Consider the following 26,035-nt stretch of genomic DNA (forward strand, 5'->3'; position numbering starts at 1 on the left):
AGTTCCCTGCATGATTGGCCTGCTCTACAGGCTAGGCATTCCTGATACAGGTTTCCCCTTGGTAATTTTACGTTAGAAGTGTGGAATAATTGAGATTAAGACCCTTTTTTCCCATTAATATCTCATTCCCATCCCCATTAAGTTAGGTTTTATAAATACATGTAGCAAAGATTAGATAATTGCCAGAGGCTTCCTAAGCCTTCCAGACTCAGATTGCCTCAGCTAAGTCAGTGGTTCCAGAATTGAGATTTCATGGACCAATTTAAAAAAAAAAGTCCAGAAAAATGTGAAGATGGCATAGGTTTACTAGCATGACACTAGCTTTCAAAATATTCTACTGTCTGACTCCAGATGGCATTATAACCCCAGGAGAGAAATGTCTAGGCACTTGTGCTGTAGATTTTTAAATTCCCGGATTACTCTGATGGATGCATGTAAGATGTGTGTTGCTCACAGCTGGTGCACCCAGGGAGGGGGAGCCGCCTGTCGAAGAGCTGTGGTTGCTGTGCTGGAAAGCTGAAGGTTACAGCACCCTCTGGGCACCTCACATTCCTTCTGAGTCATTCATGAAAACAGTGGTCTGAGTGTCTTCCCCCAGTATATCCTGCTCGGTTTAGTGTTCATCAGCTTCTTTGAGTTTTACTTTTATCAGTCCAAATGATTTAATGTTAAAATCGTTCATTTTTGACATTCTTAATCCCCAAGTTGATTAGATTTGTCACTCACTAAGTGAGTGTGTGCCACCAGTTCTGTTTAGTCATACCCCCCTCTTAGTTCTGACCCTCCTTATTGGTATTTTTAGAGAAAAATACAAATAACCTAAACTACTAAATACTGTACCCACCATTTTCACTGGTACACTGTGCAGAATGGCTCCTTCTTTTCCATTTATGTAAGATTAAAAAGGAGCAGAGAGGGTAGGATTTGATTACGGGATCAGCATCAGATTCTCCTAGCTTTTCTGTGCACACAACATAAAATTCTGTAGAGTATAACCCCACTCTTAATGTTTTCTTAGTGGGTTTCAAGTTTAAAAGAGTAGTGATATCAGGTTTTAAATATTCATTGTTTTTTATCAGAATATGTGCTAATAATAGTAAAGAAAATCACTCTCTGATTTCTAAATCATTTAGGTGATCCCACATATTTTCATTATTTTAAAACCAGATATCTCTGGGTTTCCTCTTCTGCAATTCTCCAAATTCAGATTGTCTCTTTGGTTTTAAAAACTGAATCTAATGTTTAGTAAAGATACTTTTACAATATTTTGCTTCAGCTTCCTTCAGGCAAGAGAAGAACTGAAGCAACTTAAACTCCCTGGGTTCATGTACAGTGAGGTTCCTCTGCTGGCATCCTCAGTCCCATATTTCAGCGTGGAAGAGGAGGACAGGTCTGAAGATGGAGTGCATCTCATTGTCTGTGTGCATGGTCTAGATGGTACGTCACATCTGTTGATATAACCCATAGCAACCCAATGTTTTCTTTTCCTAAGAGATCTCATTTTAGTTTTATTTCATCTTTGACCTGAAAAAAGATTTCTAAACTGCTAAAATTAATTAAATCTTAAATACATTCTGAAGCAGAGGTATGTTTAATTTTGCTACGTGTAATATTGTTTGTTTTTTAACTAAATTTTCCATGGAATTGACATCCATGTGCCAACATTTTGTTTATTTTAGCTTTCGATTTCTCTGTCCTCTCTCTTACTGTTATTTTTATCAGCTGTCACTCATGGCAATCATTTTGTCTCCCTTTGATAGTCTTTCTGGTTCCCTATTAGCTTGATGCTTTAAACCTTATGGACAAGAAAAATCAATTCCAAAAGAGTTAAAGATTCACTGATTAATTAGAGTATAATTTCAATTCTTAATACCTGGCTTTCTGCTATGCTTTTATGACAACTATTTTGGTTACTCAACAGACTATTTTTCTTGCTTAAGAGCTGTGTTAGAAGATGCCAAATATCTCTAGACTACCAGAGTATTACTGTACTATAATGAGATTCTGTAGTAACAAGTTGACAAAATATTTTATAGATTATAAAAATACTAAACACAGGTCTGAGCTAGTAAATTCTCATGAAATTGGAGATTTTTATTTAAAAAACACCCTGACTCTCAAGAAATAAAATACCTCTACTACTAACCTCTTTCCCTCCACTAAAAATTTTCAAAGAATTATTCTCCAAGAAAGACTTCTTAGCCCAGTAAAATCTCTGACAAATTCCTCTTTGAAATTTTCAAGAAACACATAATCCCCATGTGTGTAAATTAGCCCAGAATAATAGGAAAAGAGATCGAATGTAGCCTATTTTATTCCATGAAGTTAACCCAACCTTGTCATTAAATCTGAAAAAAATGGAACACCCACACTCAAAAAAAAAAAATATGTTGGACCAATCCAACATAAATACACTTAATAAAACTCTAGTAATATTGCAGAAAATAAATTTAAAAAATAGAATGTCCCCCCAAACCCTCTAGCAAGTCAGTATATTAAAGTAACTGCAACAAATAGGATTTAATTCCCAGAATGCAAGGATAGATGAATATAATGAAATTTATTAATAAAATATGCTACATCAGCAAATCAAGTATGAAGTGTTGGTAAAATTCAGTATCCATTCCCAGTTAAGACAACTAAGCACCAAATTTTAAGCCTTAAAAGTAGCTCTAGTCTTGTTCACTAATGTGATTAAACGTATATATTTCTAGTTCATGGGAAAAATATTTAGCAGTGAAACGCTACAGGTATTTCTTTTAAAATCAGGAATAAAACAGTCAATTTGGTCTATGCACAACATTGCTAAAAGATATAAATATTGGAAGGGTAAAGTAAAAATTCAGCAATTGATGACACATTTGTATTCCTAAGTAAGCCAAAGAAATTAACTGAAAAGCCACTAAACTAATTTTTTAAAATAATAACTATTTATATATATGTATTACATCTGTTACGAATATTTTGTACTCATAGATATCTTTTAAGTTAGTAACTAAAATAAACTCCCTTGGGTTATTTAAATGGATTTTTATTTCTATTCATCTGTACTAGTAACGCCAAAGGAAAGTCAACAGATTGAATCTAAATCTGAAATGCACTCGGGGTTGGTTAAATGATCATCTAGAGAAGCGACGATAAAGAGTTCAGTCAGGCACTCACGGCTGCTGCAGCCCAGTCACCAGACTGGGTGCTGACAGTTAATACATCATTAGGCGGGAAAGTGAGAGCATTATTGTGACCCAAACCTCCGGCTGATGGAAATCAGTTTTGAAATAAAAACTGAGGGCTCTATATCAGAGTGCCCCCTCAATTCAGAACTGGCTCAGGCCCTGCTCTGTCTTCAGGAACTGTAAAACTAGATGAGGATGTATGTGGTGCCTTTTGCTTTATCTCATCCTTTAGACATAATTTTCATTTCCTTCATTTTCTAGGTAACAGTGCAGATCTCCGATTAGTAAAAACTTATATTGAACTTGGACTACCTGGGGGAAGAATTGATTTTCTTATGTCTGAGCGAAATCAGGTACAAAATGGCAGTATTTTCATTAGAAGCACACATTTTTATACTAGTCTCTACCTAAATATTTGCTTACTACAAAATGCCTGTAGGAGTAGAAATAATTTTTCTGATTTCTATGACATTTAACATTCATGCATATCCTAAGGAAGCAGAAATGATTTATAGTTCAATTTATGAGCTCTTTATATGCACAAAATTTCTAGAATTACACGTTTCTATGCAAATATTTTATTAATTAAACCATGTAAATAACCTGATGTTCAATGCTGATAGTGGGTGAAATGAAGTGTCATTAAGAACACTGAACAATTTTTTTCCTAGAAATTAACTGTTTGCTCATGTTAATATCATGAATATTACTTCACTAACTTCTCTAAAAAACTCTGGTCTTTAACTGTATTTTCAATACCTGAATTAAAAACAATTTTTCATGTAATTATACATACTCAGTATATAATGTATCTATTTTGCTTTTGTTTAGAATGATACCTTTGCTGATTTTGATAGCATGACTGATCGTCTTCTGGATGAGATAATACAATATATTCAGATATATAGTCTAACGGTCTCAAAAATAAGGTAATTTCTATAATATTACGTAATTTACTTTTACATCTCTATGGATGATAGAAAAATTACACAGAATTTCTAGTAATTTTGTTGTCCTATTCTGAAATACAGGAGAGCACAACTCAGATTAATTTAAAGTGGGAACAAAAAGGTAAAAGATTTTAGGGAAAGACAATATATGATTCAGTTTATATGAATTGCCCAGAATTGGCAAATCTACAGAGACAGAAGTAGATCAGTGATTGCTCAGGGCTGAGGAAGATGGGAGTGGGGTGGAGGGGTGATAACTTGTGGTGATGGCTGCACTACTCTGTAAATACACTAAAAACCATTCAATTGTACACTTTAAATGGATAAGTTGTATATGTGAATGATATCTCAATAAAGGTGTTACCAAAAAAGAAAGGTTATAGGGAAATGGATGTATATAAACAAATGAAACAGCAAAAATACTTCCAGTTTCATGACTGTACTTCATGAGTCAGTTTTCCTTAAGCAAGAGTTGATGATCAAACCAATATATGTTTCAGTATTTAATCAGATATTGTGAATAGACATGGGAAAGAAAAGCATTTGTTCCTTCTCATTCAGTAAGGATTAAAGAAAAAGTCAAAGCTAATCTTGCCTCAAAATTCTTTTTAGAATAAACTGGTTCCTTTCATACCCAGCTAGGTCAGAGGAAGAAGCTGGCTCTTTATCCTGCAGGCTTTATTTAGAGTTTGTCTCTGGTTTGAAGTACGGAGTAGGGACGAAGAAGAGAGAGGCAGTTTTTTATTTGAAGTCATTTTTTAGAAGCAGATTTCTGTGAAAATACGGTGAGAGATGCAAGTATGTTGAGGGGAGGAGAGATTGTTTTCCTGTTCTAATTATTCTCTTCATTTATGGACTTTAATCTGTTTACTAAATTGTCTGTAGTCATCTTGTATTCCTTTCATTAATTTATTATTTTATGGTGAGAAAATAATGTGTTGTTTCCATTGTGTCATTCATCCACAAAAGTATGCCCTGTCTTAGATGAGATGGTCAGTTATAATCAACCTTACCCAAAAGCTTCATCTGGCAGAATGAGGACTGTTGGTTACCCTCAGAACTCTTCCCTCCCAGCTTTGGGAACTTCACCTTGGGAGGGAGTTTGTCAGCCTCTCAGTCCTCACATCTGTCAGCACGTTCAGACAGCTCTCCAGCTCTCCTCTTTCACTTAGTGTCCCCAGGGATTCGGATACTGTCTGTTGTGAAATCATGTGAGCAAAAAGGCTCTTTTGGTTCCAACTATTCCTTGAAGATGAAATGCCTTTTAGCTGTTCTTTTGGTATAATCTGAGACTTGTAATAGGAAAATGCACATATTTTCTCCTATGCCTTGAAAGTACTTAGTCAAAGAACTCTCCCACTTTGGATTGTGGACCAGAGAACAGTGAAATGGGTATAGAGTGTCTTTTAAATCATCCATATAGTTACAATTTCATCATTTTGTTTTAAATCATGACTTAACTAGTAAATAATTGGTGTGTGTACCTAAGGAGGCAAATCTATCATCCAGTCAACATTTATTACTTTAAAAATATATTTCTTGCTAAGCAGTTATAAACTATGGGTAAAAATTTTCTAATAAGTAATACCTTGTTTCTATAAAGTAAATATTTAAATTATATAATAGGATTTTTTTCTACATTCTCACATTTTTCCTTCAAAATATGTTATGTCATTTCAGAGTATCAAACATAGAAAATTTTAAATTCTTGGTATTTCACATCTGTATATAGTGATAGCAGCTTTGACTTTGTTTTTAAAACTGATACTATGGAGGGGAGAGGATACAGCTCAGTGGTAGAGCGTGTGCTCAGCATGCACGAGGTCCTGGGTTCTGTCCTCAGTACCTCCATTTAATTAATGAATTCATTAATTAATCTTTAAAAAAAAACTAATACTATGGGAGAAATGGCCTTTTTTTCTCTTACAGCTTTATTGGACATTCATTGGGCAATTTAATAATCCGTTCAGTGCTTACAAGGCCACGGTTTAAATATTACCTCAACAGACTTCATACCTTTCTGTCACTTTCTGGACCTCACCTTGGTACGCTCTATAATAGCAGTGCGCTTGTTAACACAGGTACGATGTTTTATTGTTCAGTATAAAAAATATGGCATGGGGAGAAGATTTAAGTTCAAATTTAATATTTTTAGATACTTATTTTAGAGCCAATTTGTCACATACTTGGAGTTTCGTGGGAAAAAAAAAGATGTGGCTATTTTTCTATTTTGTCTGGCACATGAAATAAGGTGATAAAACGCATTTCAGAAAATGATATCATACTGAGATATTTGTCATCACAGTAGCATTTTTTCCTGTTTTTAGTAAACTATCTAAATATTTCCAGTAAGTGTTACTCTTGTAAACAAGCTATTCTGTTCTTTAGTTGAGCAGATAACAAATTAATATCTATACTTAATATACTGTAAACTTACAGAATGTTTTATATAGAATGTTAATTTTGATTTTGGTATGATAATGATGAGGGGATATTATGAGAAAATAAATTCTAAATTTTTTAAAGAAACTAAGATTAGAATAAATATTCTCCTTAAGAAAGATCTGATACTTGATTTGCCCCTTTATTTGGCTTTGTTTTTCCCTTAGATTTTTTTAAAGTGGTTTTTATAGTTTGATCAATTGATTCCCATTTTAAGAATAAATTAGATTTCATCTGACTTTTTTCATTGAGCTGTGAAACTCTTATTTCCAATTTCTCTTCTACCTCTTTCATTGACAAATGAACCATACATTTTCCTTTGTATCCCATTTCAAATGATGGTGCTCAGAAGATGTAGCTAGTTCTAGAGTTTTACAGTTTCAGAAAGAGGGCATGAGAAAAGTGAAATCCATAAGTAACACAACATGGAGCCCAGTATGAATAGGATACAGCACTTTGAATTACCTTCTTTTTCTTCACTAAACTACTCCCCAGATAGGCTTACAATTAGCACCTTTAATCTGTTAAAGGGTTTTTTCCTCTTCTCTTCCCCTGTTCACCTCTGTTATATTAGAAGCAACAAAAGTAGAAATGCATAGTCCACAATCTTGAAAACCAGCTCCAGAGTGAAGTGTCACTTAAGGGGAAGATGCATTTAAATATGGGTAACTGATAATATAAATAAATACAGTTAAATGTGGAATTTAAATTATATTCAGCTGTTGTTAGAAAACTTTATCCAATGGCTCATTCTAAGCGTTTGTCCTTATACACTCAGTCTACCGTAACTGAACTCTGCTTATCTACCAAGACTTAGTGCTCCGGCATGTGGATCTGCTACTGTGTTTGAAGTGTTATCCCCCTCTGCTTCATTATAATTTGAACAAATACATCTAAAGGTGTAATTTCCCCAAATTTGTTCTTCAGGGGCCATTACCGATTTCATTACTGAATGAGGTAGAAATAGCATGCCCTCCGCACCAGCAGTAACCCATCGTTAACCTGTGTGTGTGTGTGTTTGTATTTGTTATCAGAATATGGAAATGTTTTTCAAATATATTTTTTATTCACCAACAAAATGCTAATTTGGGGGTGTCATATTTTGAAATGAAATATATATTAAAATTAATAACCTTGGCATATGTTATTATATATTTCCAGTTTATAACTCACATATCATTTATAACCGTCTAGGTCTGTGGTTTATGCAGAAATGGAAAAAATCAGGTTCTCTTTTGCAATTGACATGTCGAGATCACTCAGACCCTCGCCAAACTTTCCTATACAAGCTCAGTAAGAAAGCAGGTAAGCACATGGTAACAGTTTTGAAAACATTCACTTTTTAAAAATAAACCTTTAGCAAATAAATTATCAGCATCTTTTTCTGGTGATTAGAAAACTGTCAAATCGATTGTACTTTCTTAGTAATGAAATAGCAGACTCATAATTAAAACTAAGCAATTGATAGCATGGTTTAATTTTTTTCACATGATTATATTTATTATTATGAGCTGCACAGCTACTTTGAAATTATCCTTAAAATTTTATCATTTATAGTTCATCTCAGTTATAAATAAGTCAGTCCATCTTGGAGCTGGGCCTCTGCGTGTCCGAGCCCCCCGTCCTTCTGGCTGTCCCAAGTGCAGTCCTCAGCCCTTGCTCTAAACCGCCACATATATGTTTAATTTCCTATTCTAAGGCTAGCAAGCATTTCTGGAAAACAGCAGAAACTAAAGTTAATAGTTATTTCTTCTACAGATTCTCACCAGTGGATGAATCCTGTTACTCATCTCTCATTAACTTATGATTAAGTATGTTCCCCATCTTGCTTGTGTATTCTAAGCTTTTACTCCCTGAAGTCCCCAGCCTCCCCTTTGCCATCCTCACCTCTGACCTCTCATCCCTTCTGATTCACCCTCACACTCCGTCTGCCCAGCACTTTCTTTCCGCTGTGTCCTTTAAAGTCTCTGAGGAGAACAGACTGCCCTCATCTTATCTTCTTCAAAGAGTGTCATCTCCACAGTGGAGACGTAATTGAAACCTGGATAACCCTCCCTCCCCCTCACTCCCTCTCCACCCTCCCCCGTTCCCACCCTCCCCCATAACCCCCTGCACTCCCCACTCCTGCCATTATAGAGCAGAGGTTGGCAAACTTTTCCTCTAAAGGGCCAGATAGTAAAGCTTTTGGCTTTGTGAACTGTATGATCTCAATTGTAACTACTCAGCAATACCATTGTAGCACAAAAACAGCTGTAGACAGTACATAAACTAATGGATGTAGCTCTTTTTCAGAAAACTTTATTTACCAAAAAAAAAAAAAGGGCAGCAGTGCAGATTACACAGGCCGTATACCTTACCAGTCCCGGCTATAGAAGACATTCAGTTTCTCACATACCAAGTACCATCCAGAGGTGGGAATTGGTCCTTTTGCATCCTATCCCAATCGCAGTCATTACTCCTCCACTGTCATGGAAACTGCTGAGCTCCTGGGCCATCCTCACATATTCAGTGGGAACTTTGAGAAAAGTTCATTCACAAACATTTATTACACAGTTATGCTTAGGAAGAGATATTTTTCTTGGGTCTTAGTATACTTAATCCTAGCATCACTTTTAGTGATTTGATGAGTCAGCCCTCTAGAGGATTCATCAAGCTCTACAGAGCCCCTCTTAGCTCTGGTAACCTTCATTCCACTCCACTTTGAACCCAAACTTAAGCCCTGGCCTTTTAAATAAAAAGATTTTTTGAGGGGGTAGGTAATTAGATCTACTTATTTATTTATTTTTAATGGAGGTACTGGGAATTGAACCCAGGACCTTGTGCATGCTAACATGTGCTCTACCACTGAGCTATATCCTCCCCTAGCCCTGGCCTTTTAAATCTGTTTTTATCTTCATTCCTATGTCCTCCATCCTGCTCTTGAAACATTTGATAGAGACACGACAGATTTAGTAACTGTATACAGCCCACTTTATTTGAGCCCTGTTTTAACCTTTACAGGACCCTGTCTTAAATATTGTTATTAATATGAAAAAGATTTGGGAGTGTTTAGTTCATGTATTATCTGTTATTAGAACCAGTGAATGAAAAATTCTATTATAAGTGGAGTTTTATGATTTTGTTTCTTAAGAGTACTGAGTAACAACAATGTTATTTACAGGACACAGGAATATGTAGTTGATTCACACAACCACAAGGTATTCCTACAAAATCAAATAGAACATACAGTTCTCATGTGAGAAAAACTTACACTGACTGGGACCATTGTGTAGAGCTGAGGAGTTCGTACCACTGCTGCTGACAGGACAGGAAATAACTGAATATAAATGTTCCCTGGGGTCTGTGTATTTATACTGCATTTCACAAAGTAAAATTTAACTAGCAGTAGCAATAATAGCAACATAAGAAAATAAAAACACTAAAGAAAGCATAACTATAAATTTTTACTGTAAAAATTCTGTAATCCATGGCATTCAGATATTTGTATCACTAAGTTTATAATTATTAGTGGATGTGAGTAAATCTTTTGCACTTGAACTATTTTTAAGGATTAGTTATAACTTTTGCTTACAAGTTATGAATTTATTATTTGCCTTGTAATGGGTGACAAGACTTTCATCTCCACTCTGGTTGTACCAGCCTAGCACCGTTTAAAAGCCAAACTTTGAAGGTACACGTAGATAATAGTTTTAACTGAAACATTGACAAAGTTATCTAATCTAAATAAGATTCAGTTTCTTCATTGGTAAAATGGGAATAATAGTATCTTCCTCACAAGACCATAAAATAAGATAATTCATGTAAAATGATTGCCATTCTGAATAGCATGAAACTCAGTAAATATTAGTTGGTAAAAACAGCCCTAAATGAAGAAGTGCCTGAACTAAAATATTAGTATTATAGATTATAGACATTTGCTTTCACATTAACATCATAAATCTATTTTAGAAGGCTTTTTTTTAGCAGAACTGTCAATATCACTAGCTACAAAAATTATCCAAATGACCTATTAATACTGTTTTTATGTTTTAAGATTTCTACTTGTAACTAGAAATAAATTTATTAGTTTACACTTGAATTAAATTAATATTATAGAAAATAACATGAAAGAATACTATTTTCTAATAGTTATAACTAGTGCAATAAATAGCATTGAAATATATGACTAATACCTAACACACATATGGCACTTACTGTATTCCAGGTGCCACCTAATAGTGTTACAATATTAGCTTATTTACCCTTGTGAAGTGGGAATGCTGTTGCCCCCATTTTGCAGATGAGGACACGGAAGCATAGCAAGGCTGCGTACTAGCCTCAGCGCCTAAAACTACTGTTGTTACACTAAGCCATTAATGTATGTTTTCAAGAACTTTAGAAGTTTTTTTCTATTTGTAGTTTTAAATGTCAACAAATATTCATTAATTGATTTTAAAAATTATAATGTTGTCACAGGAGTTGGAACAAGTCTCTCTTTAGCTGTGTTCTTTTCTTTTTTTGGCCATCTGAAGAATTATGAGAAATGAGTTCCTAGGAAATTGCTTCACCTATATATATATACATATAATTACTTTATTCACAAAGTGAAAATATATGGGTTCAAGGGGGAGGGTACAGCTCAGTGGTAGAGCACATGCCTAGCATGCGTAACGTCCTGGGTTCAGTCCCCAGTACCTCCATTAAATAAATAAATAAGCCTAATTACCTCTCCCCTCCCAAAATATATATGGGTTCCTGTTAGAAACATAAGTAAATAAAACAGGAAAACAGAGCAGTGTTTACTTAACCATGTTAACTTAGCCAATATACTATTCTCAGGTGTTTTTAAATAATCATGAAACCTAGGTTTTTCTTTTATATTTTACTCTGCTAAAGCTCCAGAGTCTTGGATGCCCTTGTCCCATTATTGCTTCTGTTTCTTCTGAACGGCCAGTTTCCTGTTCCTTTGGAGAAAGCCTAAAAGAACCTGTCTAAGACGAAATCCAGCCTCTACCCTCTTCCCTCTTTTATTTAAGCAAAGTCTTCCTTTCTCTGCAGCATGTCCATGGTTAATAGCTTTCCTTAATTGAAACCTGGTCATTATTTTTTGTTTTTGTTTTTACTGTATTCATTATTTTAAAATCAAGGAAACATTTAAAACCTTAAAATGATTTGAGTGATTTTGAAAACAACTGAGAAATGTTATCCTTTTAGTAAAAATCTTATATTAAGTGTGAGTTACCTTGTTTGTTTTGTGAACACAATAAATCTCGTAAAGGACTACAGAAGTGTTACTTTTAAGAGGAAAGTATCTTTTTTGATTAAGGCATTACAATTATAAATACTGATTTTTATAGCCAAAAAACCTATAGCATTCTACAGATTGCTGACAGGGTATATGACTAATTCACACAGTGTAGTTGTAGCATTTCCAGTATGTCTGCCTTGAATACCAAGGGGAAGAAGAAAGAACTAGAGCAGTGTGGAAGGTAAGTGGATATGTGTGTCGATTAGGTGACACCAGCGATGCACAGGTCAGGCTACAGGGAGCGAAGGACCAGGGTGCTCCTGTGTTCCATCGTGAGGGCTCAGAAGTAGCCAAATAAGAATCTATTCATTGTTGGGATTTCAAAAACACAATATCTTTATTTTAAGATCTTCCTAAAAACATCTGCTTAGGATCTCTTTACCAGCTGTTGAATTCTGACAAATAAACTATAACAATTAGAGGAGTCTCCTGCTGTGCTTCTGTGGCTCTAGATAATCTTTTCTTGCAGCAGATTGAGGAGGTACTTAATAATAGGGATCACTTGACTGATAAATAACATGTGTATTTTGTTTCTGAAAGTGTGGAAAAGAATCCGCATCAGTTAACATTATTTTAGGAAGTGAATTCTTTCAGATGTAATTTAAAATAAATGAGTAAAAATAAGAACAGTTTCACATTGCATAGACTATGTCCATTTAGAAAGCACAGGGTTCCTCAGCCTCAGCACTGTCGACATCTGGGGCTGAATGATTCTTCGTTGTCAGGGTCTGTCCTGTGCATCGTAGGGTGTTTAGCACTATCCCTGGCCTCTACCCGTTAGATGCCCAGTAGCGCACGCACCCCTCAGCACCCTCGCGTGCCCTACCCATTGCTTGTGAGAAACAGAATTTTCTCCAGACGCTGCTCAGTGCTCCTTAGGGTGCAAACCCAGCAGTTCAGAATGGTTATTTTAGCCATTGCCAGAAAGCAAACAGAAATGAGTCAATATGAATTGCTTTAAAACTCGTTGAAAGTTTTCAGAACAAACAAGCAGCTAAAGGTACCAGGAAGACTAAGATAATGACGATGAAAGCCGCCGTTACCGTGTCGTTCATCATAAACCATGCAGTTATACCGTCCGGAAAGATACTGAAGATTTGCTTTAATCTTTTTCTTGTTAATCCTGAAAAGTAACTAAAATATTTAGAAACTTTTCTAGTTAAACTACCTCATTCTATAGATGGGGAAATCTTGTTACTTTCCCAAGTGAGAGGTAACTTTTCAACCAAGAACTAGTCACCTCAGGGGCTGAATGCAGTCCTAACCCGAAGCCCAGCTGTCAAGGCCGTCTTTGAACAGGTGGGATCAGCGTAGGTGCAGAGATGTACTGAAGTACGAGGCTCCCAAAATGAAGACTTCAGATATTTGTATTAGCTGGACTTCAGCCCAGACCAGGTGCTCCCATGGCTCCCACCAGCATCGCGCGTCTGGGGCTACCATGTTTCACTTTGCGTTTCTGTCCTGTCTGGCCAACACTGCTACACGGGAATTGAAACCCAGAGACTCCAAAAAGAGTCGTAGTCTGTTTAATTTGGTTCTTGGCTAATACAAAAAGCAAACTTCCCTACAGAAGCACAATAGTAGTAATAATACATTGTTGGTGAAAAACTTATTGTTGTAATAATCACTGATGACTAAATTTAAAATGCATTCTCAAACGATAGTGCTATCTTAGGAATCACATTTAAAAATATGACAATATGGTGTATTTATATCAGTATCAGGATCTTTGATTTTATTTATTTTATCAGCACGGGATCTGACTGTTAAGGGTTTCTTAGAAATCCCCTCACCTATTCCTTACCAATTTTGTGAACTTCTGTTCCACCGAGCTGCCCAGGCCTGAGGAGGCACAGGCCTTTGTCTCCAGGATCTTGGTCTAAAGCAGTTGATTCTCCACCTGAGCGTCATTCCTGTATAGAAGCACAGCAGAATCTCTGCAAAGAGCCATCATTTTGAAACATATATTTAATGTAATTTTAGTGTGATGACTGTTATTCTTACAATATAAGCAGTAGAAATAAAGCAGTGCCACGAAATGGGGTGGTTATTGGAGGGGAGTATAAAGTCCAAGGACAGATTCATTGATTGATTTGTTTAAGATAGGAGCTATTTTAATATTTTACCTGCATAAGAATGATCCATACAGAAGGGAAAACTGATGATGCAGGAGAAGGATGGGACAGCTACTAGAGCCATGTCCTTAAACAGACGGAGGGCTGGGACCTCGCTGGCCCGAGGTGGGAGCAGGAACGGGAGCAGAGGCAGAACATGAATGTGGAAGTATGTGCAAGTTCTCTTCTGATCCCTATGTATTCTCAGTGAAATAGGAAGGTCAGAGGTGAGAGGGAAGAGGGGTGGGTAGAGGTGGGTTGAGGAAAACAGTCATTTGGGAAAATATAAAAATGAGCAATACTGAGCAAGGCTGCCCCAGGCTGTGCAATGTGCATGTCCACGCAGTGTTGTTCATGTCGACTGTAATGTGAACGGTGTCCCCAGAGTTGTGCAAGATGGCTGCCCATTACGGAGGACACGGATACACACCTCTTAGACAAATGAACAAGCCAACCGTACTATTACATGACAGATTTCATCCAGCTCAGGGTAAAATTTCAGTTAACAGCCTCATACTTAGATTCAGAAAGTACAGTACTTAAATTATCTTGGTTAGAAGTGAAGATGATGTACCATAGGACACTAGTTTTCACATTTTTGGCTCGTTTACCCCTTGAAAGAATTTTGAAAAAGTTTGTATCCCCTTGTATCATTTTACAGTGACACCTAAAACTATTTTCTGTAATTTTAAATAGTTGCAAAGGATTTATTTTCCAGCATATGATGTAGTACACATTTAATTATATTTTCATAAAAATATAAAGACGGCTCATTCAGTTGGGATTATAGATTAAGCTCATTTAATTTATGGAAAATATGTGCTATAAATGCTAAGTGGCACAGCCATTTCTTAATGTCAAACAATCAGTCAAATCAAACTTACTTTTTGTAAGATAAAGTAAGACTTCATTCATATTTTGCTTGGTTCTCCCAGAAACATTTATACCCCAGGCCTGTACACCATAAGAGGATCTGAAATAGATTGGAGAAATATCTTTCTCTTGTAAAGTGGGAGACGGAAAACTCATTTTTAGAACAGTACACACAGGGAAGTTGGGATCTAGAAATCAATTTTCTTAAAGATGTAAGTGCCCATCTACACCATGGAGAGTCTTAAATTACCCCTGGGGTAAGTGTATTCCACTTTGAAGACCTCTGCTCTGACACATAGATGATTCCCAAAATAGCACTGATGAAGTCATGGGTGTCAAATGATACCAAAAGAGGAATTGATTTCTCTCATGAAATGTGAAAATGAAGGGAAAAAGTCAACTTTTCTGAATGTCTTTCTAAAATATAATTTTAAAGATGTTTGTGCAACTGAGTTAATTCCTATTATAGACATTTGATTATTCCACTTACATTTCTAGAATTGTTTATATTCACGTGGCCACAAAGTAGTATCTTCTCACTGGAAAAAGAAGGGATGACCTTATATTGGCATAGAGTGTGTGTGTAGATAGATAGATATAGAGAGAGATACCCTTGGCCGTGTGTTGGTCTAAACTCTTCTCACTATTAGGATTCTTAAATTCCAAGGAAGAAAGGGAACTTCTACAAAGATTTCCTATCTCTGGATCCACAGTAGTCCCCAGAATTGGTCTATCTCTAAGAATCTGAATTTCGGTGTGCAAAAAGTATCAAAATTTTATTCTGGAACATTCCAGAACAAAATTCTTTGTACTACACACCCAGTTCTAATGTGTTGCCATCTTTGATTTGTATCTTATTTAATTATCGTGTAAAGTTTTGGTTTTTTATTTACTAGTCTTGAGCCAAATAGTAAAATTAGAACATTATTGGTACTAAAGAGGTCAAGATCATGGTTTCAGTACTTAAATGAGTTATTTAACAAAGTATCCTAAGGACACAAGCCCTAAACTTACCTAGTATACAAAAAAATAAAAATATTAAAATAGACCTGACAAAAGTCTGTTGGATGGATCACAAAAATTTTTTTTATTATTGGAAAACTCTAAGCATTTATCCTCTTGACATCATGCTTAAATAAGGAGAAAATATAAGTAATACTACGCAAGGATCAAATGAAAAAGTCAAAAGTCACCTTTAAATGATTTCATATAGGGTGTTTTGTTTGTTTTTATGGAAGCGTGTGCTTTTGTTACTTTGAGAAATAAGCCTAAATATTGATGAATATCCTTTGGAAAATAAGAACGTCATGAAATACGTCCCGTAGAATTTTAGCCCACCACCTGTAACTTCTCCCTTAACCCCCCGCCACAGGCCTTGCACTCACTCAGCACAAACACACGTCTCCTATCAGCACATAAACCACATGCACTGAAGCTGGGGGTCTTTCGGAGAATATATGGACGTGTAGAGAAAGAATTCACCAGGTATTTGAAAAGCCATAAACATAATACTACTGAGGAAATAAAGTTTGTGGTCACTTAATATGATACTAGTAAGTATCTTAAATCTGGTTGATTATTACATTCTAACTCAGTGTGTTTTCTTCTTAGGGCTTCATTATTTCAAGAATGTTGTGCTAGTGGGGTCTCTGCAGGATCGCTATGTCCCTTATCATTCTGCCCGCATTGAAATGTGTAAAACGGCTCTAAAGGACAAACAGTCAGGTAACAGAATAAATCACAAGCATTTCAAAGAGTTCCATCTACAGGAGTCTGTACCAAGTTGTCCTTGTGGTCATGTTCTCTCTTCTTTCTCTTGTCCTCCCTTTCCTTTTACATCCTTTTCCTCCCACCAACAGTGACAGCTCTCCTTCCTTCATTTTCCTTCCTTTCTTTTCTCCTGCCATGTAAGGTGTTTTTGCCAGTGAAATCATTTCTTTCATCTAATTACAAATGCTTGTCCATTTTACTGGCTCGGAAGTAATGCATTTTTTAATTTCCTCCAGATTACTGGGATTGGTGATTGCAGTAATGGTCATGCTGCATGTTCGACTGTACCTTACTTTTAGTCACAGATGGCAGAAAGCAGACTCATCAAGAACCAAAAGGGGTGCAAAAAATGAGTAAAGTCAGAAATGTAAGACGATAGTTGCAGCATCTGACACCACAGAAGTACAAGGATCATGAGAGATTACTATGAACAATTATACACCAATAAAATGGACAACCTAGAAGAAATTAATACATTTCTAGAAATGTAAAATCTCCAAAGACTGAAACAGGAAGAAATAGAAAATATGAACATATAATTACCAGTAATGAAATTTAATTAGTTTAATAAAAAAAAAATCTCCCAACAAACAAAAGTCTAGGACCACAAAAGCTTCATTGGTGCATTCTACCAAAAAATTGAAGAAGAGGTAACAGCTATCCTCAAACTATTCTAAAAAATTAAGGATGAAGGAAGACTTAAAAACTCATTCTACAGTGCCAGTGTCACCCTGATACCAAAACTTGACAGAGGACCACAAAAAAAGAAAATTATAATTGAGTATCTTTCATAAACATAGAAGCAAAAATCCTCAACAGAATATTAGCAAATTAAATTCAACAAAAAAATTAAAGGGATCATACACTAAAAGTGGGATTTATCCCAGGGATGGCAGGATGGCTCAGTATCTGCAAATCAGTGGGTGTGACACATCACATTAACAAAACAAAAGATAAAAATCACATGATCATCTCAGTACATGCAGAATTTGACAAAATTCAACATCCATTTATAATAAAAACTCTCACTAAAGTGGGTGTAGAGGGAACATATCTCAACAGAATAAAGGCCATTTATGACAAACCCACAGCGAACTTCATACTCAGTGGTGAAAAGCTGAAAGCGTTTCCTCTGAGATAAGGAACAAGACAAGGATACTCCCTCATCACTTTTATTCAAATAGGATTGAAAGTCCTACCTACAGTATCAGAAAAAGAAATAAAAGTCATCCAAATTGGAAGGGAAGAAGTAAAACTCACTGTTTGTAAATGGCTTGATACTGTATATAGAAAATCCTAAAAGCACCACAAAAACTATTAGAAGCAATAAATTAATTCAGTAAAGTTGCAGAATACAAGATTGATATACAGAAATCTGTTGCATTTCTATACACTAAGAACAAACTGTCAAAAATTAAGAAAACAATCTCATTGTACAATTGTATCAAAAAGAATAAAATACCTAGGAATAAATCTAACTAAGGAGATAAAAGACCTGTACTTGGAAAACTTTAAGACAGTGATGAAAGAAATTGAAAGTGACACAAACAAATGGAAAGATATACTGTGTTCTTGGATTGGAAGAGTCAATATTGTTAAAATGAGCATAAAACAAATGGAAAGATACACTGTGTTCTTGGATTGGAAGAGTCAATATTGCTAAAATAAGCATACTACACAAAGCAATCTACAAATTTAATGCAATCTCTGTCAAAACACTGAGGACATTTTTTGTTTTTTATTTTTGTTCTTTTTTGTGGGGGCAAAAGTTAGGTGTTTGTTTTTAATGGAGGTACTGCGGATTGAACCTGGGACTTCGTGAATGCTAAGTACATGCTCTACTACTGAGCTATACCCTCCCAAAACACCCAGGACATTTTTCACAGAACTAGAACAAATAATCCTAACATTCATACGGAACCACAAAAGACCCCAAATTGCCAAAGCAATCTTGAGAAAAAAGAACAAAGCTGGAGGTATCACCCTCACAGACGTCAGACTATACTGCAAAGCTACAGTGATGCATGGCAATGGCACAAAAGCAGACACACAGATCAATGGAACAGAATAAACCTAGAAATAAACCCACACACATACAGTCAATTAATCTATGACAAAAGAGGCAAGAATATATCAATGGAGAAAAGACAGTCTCTTCAATAAGTGGTGCTGGGAAAACTGGACAGCTACCTGTAAAACGCTGCAATTAGAACATTTTCTCACCCCATATAAAACAGTAGACTCAAAATGGATTAAAGATCTAAGTGTAAGACTAGAAACCATAAAACTCCATAGGCACTCTTTGACATAAGTTATAGCAATATTTGCATCTCTCTCCAAGCAATGGAAGCAAAACCAAAAGCAAACAATCGGGACCTAATTAAACTTAAAAGCTTTTGCACAGCAAAGGAAAGCATCAGTAAAACAAAAAGACAGTCTACTGAATGGGAGAAAATGTTTGCAAATGAAATGTCTGATCAAGAGTTAATATTTAAAATATATAAACAGCTCATAAATTCAATATCCAAAAACAAACAACCCAATCAGAAAAATGGGCAGAGGACCTGAATAGACGTTTTTCCAAAAAAGATGTACAGATGGCCAACAGGCACATGAAAAGATGCTCAACATGACTAGTCATCAGGGAAATGCAAATCAAGATCACAAATAACAAATGTTGGTGAGAATGTGAGAGAAAGGGAACCCTTGCACGCTTGTAGTGGGAATGTAAACTGCTGCATGGCTGCGTTGTGGAAAACAGTATGAAGTTTCCTCAAAAAATTCAAAGTAGAACTACCATATCCAGCAATTCCATTTCTGGGTGTATATCCAAAGAAATGGAAAACACTCATTCAAAAAAATATGCACCCTAATAGTCATAGTAGTATTGTTTACATAGCCAAGATATCAAAGCAATGTTGCGTCCATTAACAGATGAATGGATGAAGAAGATTTGATACATACGCGCGCGCGTGCGCACGCACACACACACACACACACACACACACACACACACACACACACACACACACACACACACACACACACAATGGACTACTACTCAGCTATGAAAAAGCATGAAATTTTGCAACAACATGGATGGACTTGGAGAGTATTATGCTTAGTGAAATAAGTCAGACAAAGAAAGACAAATACTGTATATTTTATCACTTATATGTGGAAGCTAAAAAATAAAGCAAATGAATAAATACAAGAAAACAGAAACAGAGAACAAACTAGTGGTTACCAGTGGGAAGAGAGATGGGGAAGGGGCAAGATAGAGGTAAGGGATTAAGAGGTACAAACTGCTGTGTATAGAGTAAATAAGCTACAAGGATATACTGTACAGCACAGGGAATAAAGCCAATATTTTATAGTAACTTTAAAAGAGTATAATCTGTAAAAAATATTGAATCACTGTGTTGAAACTTGAAACTAATATAATGTTGTAAATCAAACTAGTGCAATATAAAAAATTATTTTTAAAACTTTTTTTGTGAATGTATATAATAATCCCTCTTTCAAACACCTCTCTCTTCTTTTTCTAATTATACTTCTGTATACTACTCCCCTCTCATCATTACGCAGGCTACATCCTGTCTTTCGTCTGAAATTTAATTCTTGCCTCCCTAAGATTCACACGTTGCCGGACATGTGTTAGCACTAATCTGTTAGTAATACAGTAATGTGTGATCATTAAAAACCGTCTTGCCCCTTTAAGGCAGCTTGTGCTTTTACGTGTATGTATACCTAACCTTTATCTTTTATGCTTTGCATGCCCTCAATAAATCCACTGTAAGAATTAACAGAAAGAGGGAGAGAGGAGCACAACTCTGGAATTAAAAGAAGCAGCAAGCATGAAATAAACCTGCAGACCAAAAAAAAAGAAAAAAATCTGATCTTTGAGTCAAACTCACATTTTTCTCCTGATTATGGGAAGTTGCTATTCTTTCTCAAAATAAATTGGAAATATGTGGAATGTTGACCGCCACGGAAACTTTTTTAAAGTACTTGCTCTAGACTCGAGTTTTTAGTTTGGCCCCATCATAACATCTCAGCACAGCAACCTTACTTTCACAATGGTTTAGTGAGTTATATGTGACTTAATGTTGAAGAAAACTATTTTCTCTGTTGTATTTATTGCTTTTAATTAAAAATATCAAATTGACAAGAAAGCTGTACAGTAAGTTTGTTATTTTACTTGCTAGATAAATAATGTGATTCTTTATATTTTCTAAAAAAAAGTCTCAAAAACAATATTCAAGAAAAAAACCTTTTAAAACATTTTTCTGCTTTAAATGGAAATACCATAACTAAATTTTATAAATTATATGAAAGTTGACTTAGAATTTTTTTCAGTTATTCATGTGAACCCATTTTCCTTTTCTCTGTTTGCTCCATAGGACAGATATATTCAGAAATGATCCACAATCTGCTTCGCCCGGTTCTGCTAAGCAAAGACTGTAACTTGGTTCGATATAATGTCATCAATGCATTGCCCAATACAGCTGATTCGCTCATTGGGAGAGCTGCACATATAGCTGTTCTTGATTCAGAAATCTTCTTAGAGAAATTCTTTCTGGTTGCTGCCCTTAAATATTTTCAATAGGATAAAAACGCTGTTAGAGACTTGACAATTACCTCATTCAGCAGTGATTCAGATAATGTATTATATTAAACTGTAGATGCTGATACGTTCTAAGATATATTTATACCTTTTTATATGGAAGATAATTTATATCATCCATGTTTAGAGCTTTTTAAACATCAACTTTACTTTCTAGGTAATGTGGCTGTGCAATATTTTTTTAATTTTATCTTTTTACTTTTCTATTACTTTTTCATATATTTTGCTACATAAGTATTTCAGTGAAACTTTAAGCCCACATGTATGTCTGATTGTTTATTGTTGGCTTTCCACAATCCTTACATCAGACACATTGTATTAGAGGCATCATTGCTAGAACAGCATGGAATTTTAAATTTTCTAGTATTGGGGTATTATTTAGTTAATTATAAATTTTACTTTTAACATTTTACTATGTTTTAACTGGAAATAAAATTATGGCTGCTAAAATATATTTTTTGAAATCAACTCTGTAGCCCTCTCAAACCAGGTAGTTCATACATGACAATGTTATAAAAGTTTTCTATAGAAAAATCATTATTACTGTTGCTAGTAAACATATGTCATGCCTATTAAAATATATTTTCTACTGGTGATTTCAACATTATTTCTCATATTGACTTTTACTACTGGAACTTTTTATGTTCATGTTAGCAGCATCTAGAGATTTTTGAATGTTTGAATGCCCTCTGCCTTGATTTGGTTGGAATTTTGCTAAATTTGGTAATGTTGCTTGAACTTTCTGACTACATTTAACTTTTTTCATGGACTTCCTTGTATGTACATAATAATTAAATGTTGAAATTTATGGAATACTTTTATGAATTTAGATAATTTTTAAATATTAAAGTTTGTTGAACTAAAGAGTAATGTAAATAAAATAATTCATGTTTAAAATGGAACAAAATAATTAACTTTACATGTTGGTGATACAGGTGCAAATGTTTTGATATATGGAGCTGTTAAGTCTTTTGACTTTACTCAAGGTGCTGAATAGCATTAAATTCACTATTTTCCTTTCCTGTTTTACTTGTGAAAGTAATAATGCACTAAGGATCAGTAGATGGTCTGTTTGCATTTTCCAGTTGTGATAGACTGAAGGTTTTTGTAAGTATGTATTGTGAAATTGACGCATGTTTATTTTTAGCATTGTGTTACTGCCTCTGCTGTTAATAAATGAACAAATGGCTCTCTGGAGGAACAGCTAAAACACTTGCTTATTTTCAGAATACGAGAGGTATATTGTTATTTATAACTGGATAGACTATATTAATTAACTTTATAGAACCAACATGATTGTATAATTTACAGCCTTTGTAAAGTATTTTTATAATTTACATCTTTTGCATATACTAAGTGTAGTTAAAAGGTATTTCATTGATTGTTCTCCATAATTCTTTACTTTTTAAAAAGTACGTGAAAAGTTGATGAATTGACAGCAATAATATACCAAATGCCTTATACCTGGGAAATGTAAATATACGTATTATTCACCACGTATTTTTGTTACACACATTTTTCATCGTCACATAACTTGGTCCTGAGTTTGAAATATCATACTTTCTTCTTTTATTCATTTCTTTTTATTTATTTCCCTTTTTTAACTAAAAAAAGTTCAAGCTTATTCTAAGTTTGAATAATCTTCCAGGTTTATCAAAGTATTCATTCTTATTTGTAATCATGTAACTGTATTTTATGATCACGGTTGGTTGATTGGTTTTTAGTTGTTCTAATACAGTTCTAAAAGTACACCAATGATCAAGATTTAAAATATAACAGATTTAACTTCTGATTTACCAGGGAAACTATCATATGGTATTCACCTTCAGATTCAGAGTGCAGGGGTGGGGTGGGATTCTGAGGGAGAGGGGAAATGATTATCCGAAGCAGTGTAGTTGACTCTTAAAGAACGAATCTCAATAAAGTATATACAAGTCAGAATCCTGGTTTGCAAACAACAAAAAACGATTGTGATTAACTTAAGCAAGAGAAGAATTTACCTCAAGAATATAGGTAGGCAACTCCCAGAACTGACAGAAAGGCACGAGAACCACTCTTGGAAAACAGGTGGAAACCGAAGGAAGCTAGATGATCAAAGTTGTAGCCGGGTTCTGACTCAGGAAGAGCTGGAAGCTTGTGTGCAATTCTGCTGGCAGTGATGCCTCTGAAAACTGGGTTCCAGACACTCCGCTTATTTGCACCACACTCCCAATTCAAAGTCTGATGAGCTTGTGCAAGTGACCAAGGTTAGTCTTGGGCCAGCACTCAGGCTGTCAGCCACCAAAGACAGCCAGTGTGTCTGACTCTCAGCAGCCCCAGTAGATGATGAGACCATTTCTCCTACAGAATTCACCAGACACGTGAATGGGGTTGATGACTGAGCACCAAATAGCAAAACATGTCAGAAGTCTACCATAGTCCATCTCTTTGTCTTCCCAACATCTACAAATGTCATATTTACTCATTTTTATTTTTTTATTTTTTTTGCAATAATACAACTATTTTATTAAATATATGAATGTGCTTATTTTGTTCAGAACACAGTAACACTTCTTCCTCTCTGCCCCACGAGGCTGCCACTCTAGAACGCCACGTTTATAAAAACACACTTTTGGCGGCAGTCATGACAAGGTGAAAGAAAGTGCAGTTCTGAAAGTAATACCACAAAACCAAAGTGGGGAACAGAACAGGCAGAGGTTGGTGGGCTTCTTGGCTAGCTCTCTGCTGGTGGGCCCTAGTTCAGTTCAACTTCTCTCTACAGGAAACAATTTAGGAATAGCAACTCCTGAGAATTATCTAAGTCAGGCTGCCCAACTCTTGGCAGCATTCCTCTTCCAATTCCATCTATTCTAATTTGTAATTTCTTTAGGAAATTCTGCCCTGGTTTACATTCCTGTCAGTTGCTCATATCCATTTGAGCTTCAAAAAGCAGAAGAGCAGTAAATTTCAAAAGGATGTCAATTGAGACATTTTATAGATAAAACCTACTTCCTAGAAGTCAACTGGCCAGTCACGCACAGCTGGAGATAACAGGTTGCAAAAACAGGCCCAGCTGGAAGACATCTCGGGTGCCGTTAAATCCAGTTATTCTGCATCTGTGGATTTAAAATGATCATCATCGACAGTGGAATAGATGTGTCCCTCGTTGCTTAGAAAATCTACAACTTGCTTGATTGAGGCTACACTCGTGTGTTGGAGCTGGTTCTTGAGATCCTGAAAGTTCAATCCTTCAGGTCTTGAGCAAACCTTAATCAAATTCAGCACCTGGTTTTGGGCCACAGTGAGGCCATTCGCTGACATGAAGCTTTTCCCACTGAAGTTCCCTGCTTCACCCATTCCTGGATTGCTGGTAGGTGCTCTCCCTGCTAAGGGCTGGCTGTTAGACTTGCTGAGCATCATGTGCGCATTGACTACTTCCAGAATATGTGGTGAACTCATTCATATCCTCCAGGGCCATGATTTTAAAGGTTACCAGGCTTTTTTGTTCTGAAAAGATCTCAGATGACCAGCCACTTTCACATATGTTTCTAGAGGAACCACAGTGTTTTCACCACTGGCATCATCTGTGTCAACCCACTAGCGAACGTTCATGGGTGCGGCTGTCATGTCATCTATTTTGTAAACAATGTTGGTTGCAGCCTTCTCTGCATGTCTAATTATCCCCACAATAGTGCCCTGTGAAATCTCAGCATTCCCAATGTTGAACACTTCATCAACTACAGCAGCAGAAAGCAGCTGAGGGGTGGTACAGGGCACAATGTGCTGAGCTCCGGTTCTAGATTTCTTTTCAGCCTGAGAAGGTGTTGGCGGTCCAAAGCCCCCTGCGGACTGCGTGTAGCTGCCCGGTCCCCCGAAGGAGCTGCTGCTATAGCTTTCAAATCCACTATTCCACATCTTGGTCATGATTCCCTCAGGAAGGAGTTCCAGAAGTTCCCGGTCTGGTGGGTTCGCCAACCCCCTCAGAACCCTGTTGCGGCCACTGCACTCTGTCTACTTTTCACTGGCACCATATTTACTCATTTTTAAAAATGCTTCCTCCGAACATACTACTGTTATCCCCCATCCACTTTCAAGTCCTGGATCTCGGTGTTTTGTCCATTTCTCCTCTGGTTTTGTAATGATCTTTTCTCAGGAGTTTGCAACCCACAGACAAAATGGTGATTTCACCACCATCACCTCTATGTACAACAATAGTACTATATAAGCACAAGCAGGAACCAATGAGGAAGAAAATACCGCTAGAGCCGTGTTTTGCAAATTTCCTTGGTGAACTCTAGGGCCGGTTACAGACCAATCAACTCAGAATCTCCAGGACAGGATATCGATAGTAGCATGTTTTATGTCCCAAAGCTCTCTGATTGAAAAAAATTTTAAAAGCCTATGGTAAATACAGCCCTCAGTTCTGCCACTGGTCATGAGGCTAGATGGTTATGACTTGTCACCACTGCCACTTAATCCCTGTTTCCTTTGTGTTCGACCAGCACCTTAGCTGATCAGATTTCTTTACCTCACGTGTGAACCAAGGATTGAAGGCTTGGGTGGTCTTGCCTGTGTATGGTTGCAGTAGTCTTTGCTTAATTTTTACAGTTCATCATGATATTGTGAGGAGGTACCCCAGGACCCCAAGTTCTAGTCAGAGTGCTTTCCCTGCTCCCTCTTCCCCCAAGGTCATCAGGGCTCATCACTACAGATGGACCCATAACCTCTTTTTCTAATTCCTTACCTAGGGCAATGAACTAAAAATGTCCAGGTGGCAATTCCAGCTTCCAATTCAGAGAAAACTTTGTATCATCCCCTTG

At 36.0% G+C, this 26,035-nt stretch overlaps 1 protein-coding gene and 1 pseudogene across 8 annotated transcripts in view; one reads left to right on the forward strand and one right to left on the reverse strand.

The window, feature by feature from the left end:
- Positions 1–22,433, forward strand: part of FAM135A (family with sequence similarity 135 member A) — a 119,304-nt gene extending 96,871 nt beyond the window's left edge. For all 8 annotated transcript variants that reach the window (XM_064486953.1, XM_031455915.2, XM_031455917.2 and 5 more), the window contains 7 exons: positions 1,277–1,437; positions 3,435–3,526; positions 4,005–4,102; positions 6,053–6,204; positions 7,760–7,870; positions 16,451–16,564; positions 21,013–22,433. In XM_064486953.1, the coding sequence (XP_064343023.1) occupies positions 1,277–1,437; positions 3,435–3,526; positions 4,005–4,102; positions 6,053–6,204; positions 7,760–7,870; positions 16,451–16,564; positions 21,013–21,218 (934 nt within the window). In that variant the 3' untranslated portion in view covers positions 21,219–22,433. The remainder of the gene's footprint in view (positions 1–1,276; positions 1,438–3,434; positions 3,527–4,004; positions 4,103–6,052; positions 6,205–7,759; positions 7,871–16,450; positions 16,565–21,012) is intronic.
- On the reverse strand, positions 13,459–25,614 carry LOC135321505 (replication protein A 32 kDa subunit-like; annotated as a pseudogene).
- Positions 25,615–26,035: the final 421 nt, after the last annotated feature.

The sequence above is a fragment of the Camelus dromedarius genome, chromosome 6 (genome assembly GCF_036321535.1).
Source record: "Camelus dromedarius isolate mCamDro1 chromosome 6, mCamDro1.pat, whole genome shotgun sequence".
Classification (NCBI taxonomy): Eukaryota; Metazoa; Chordata; class Mammalia; order Artiodactyla; family Camelidae; genus Camelus; species Camelus dromedarius.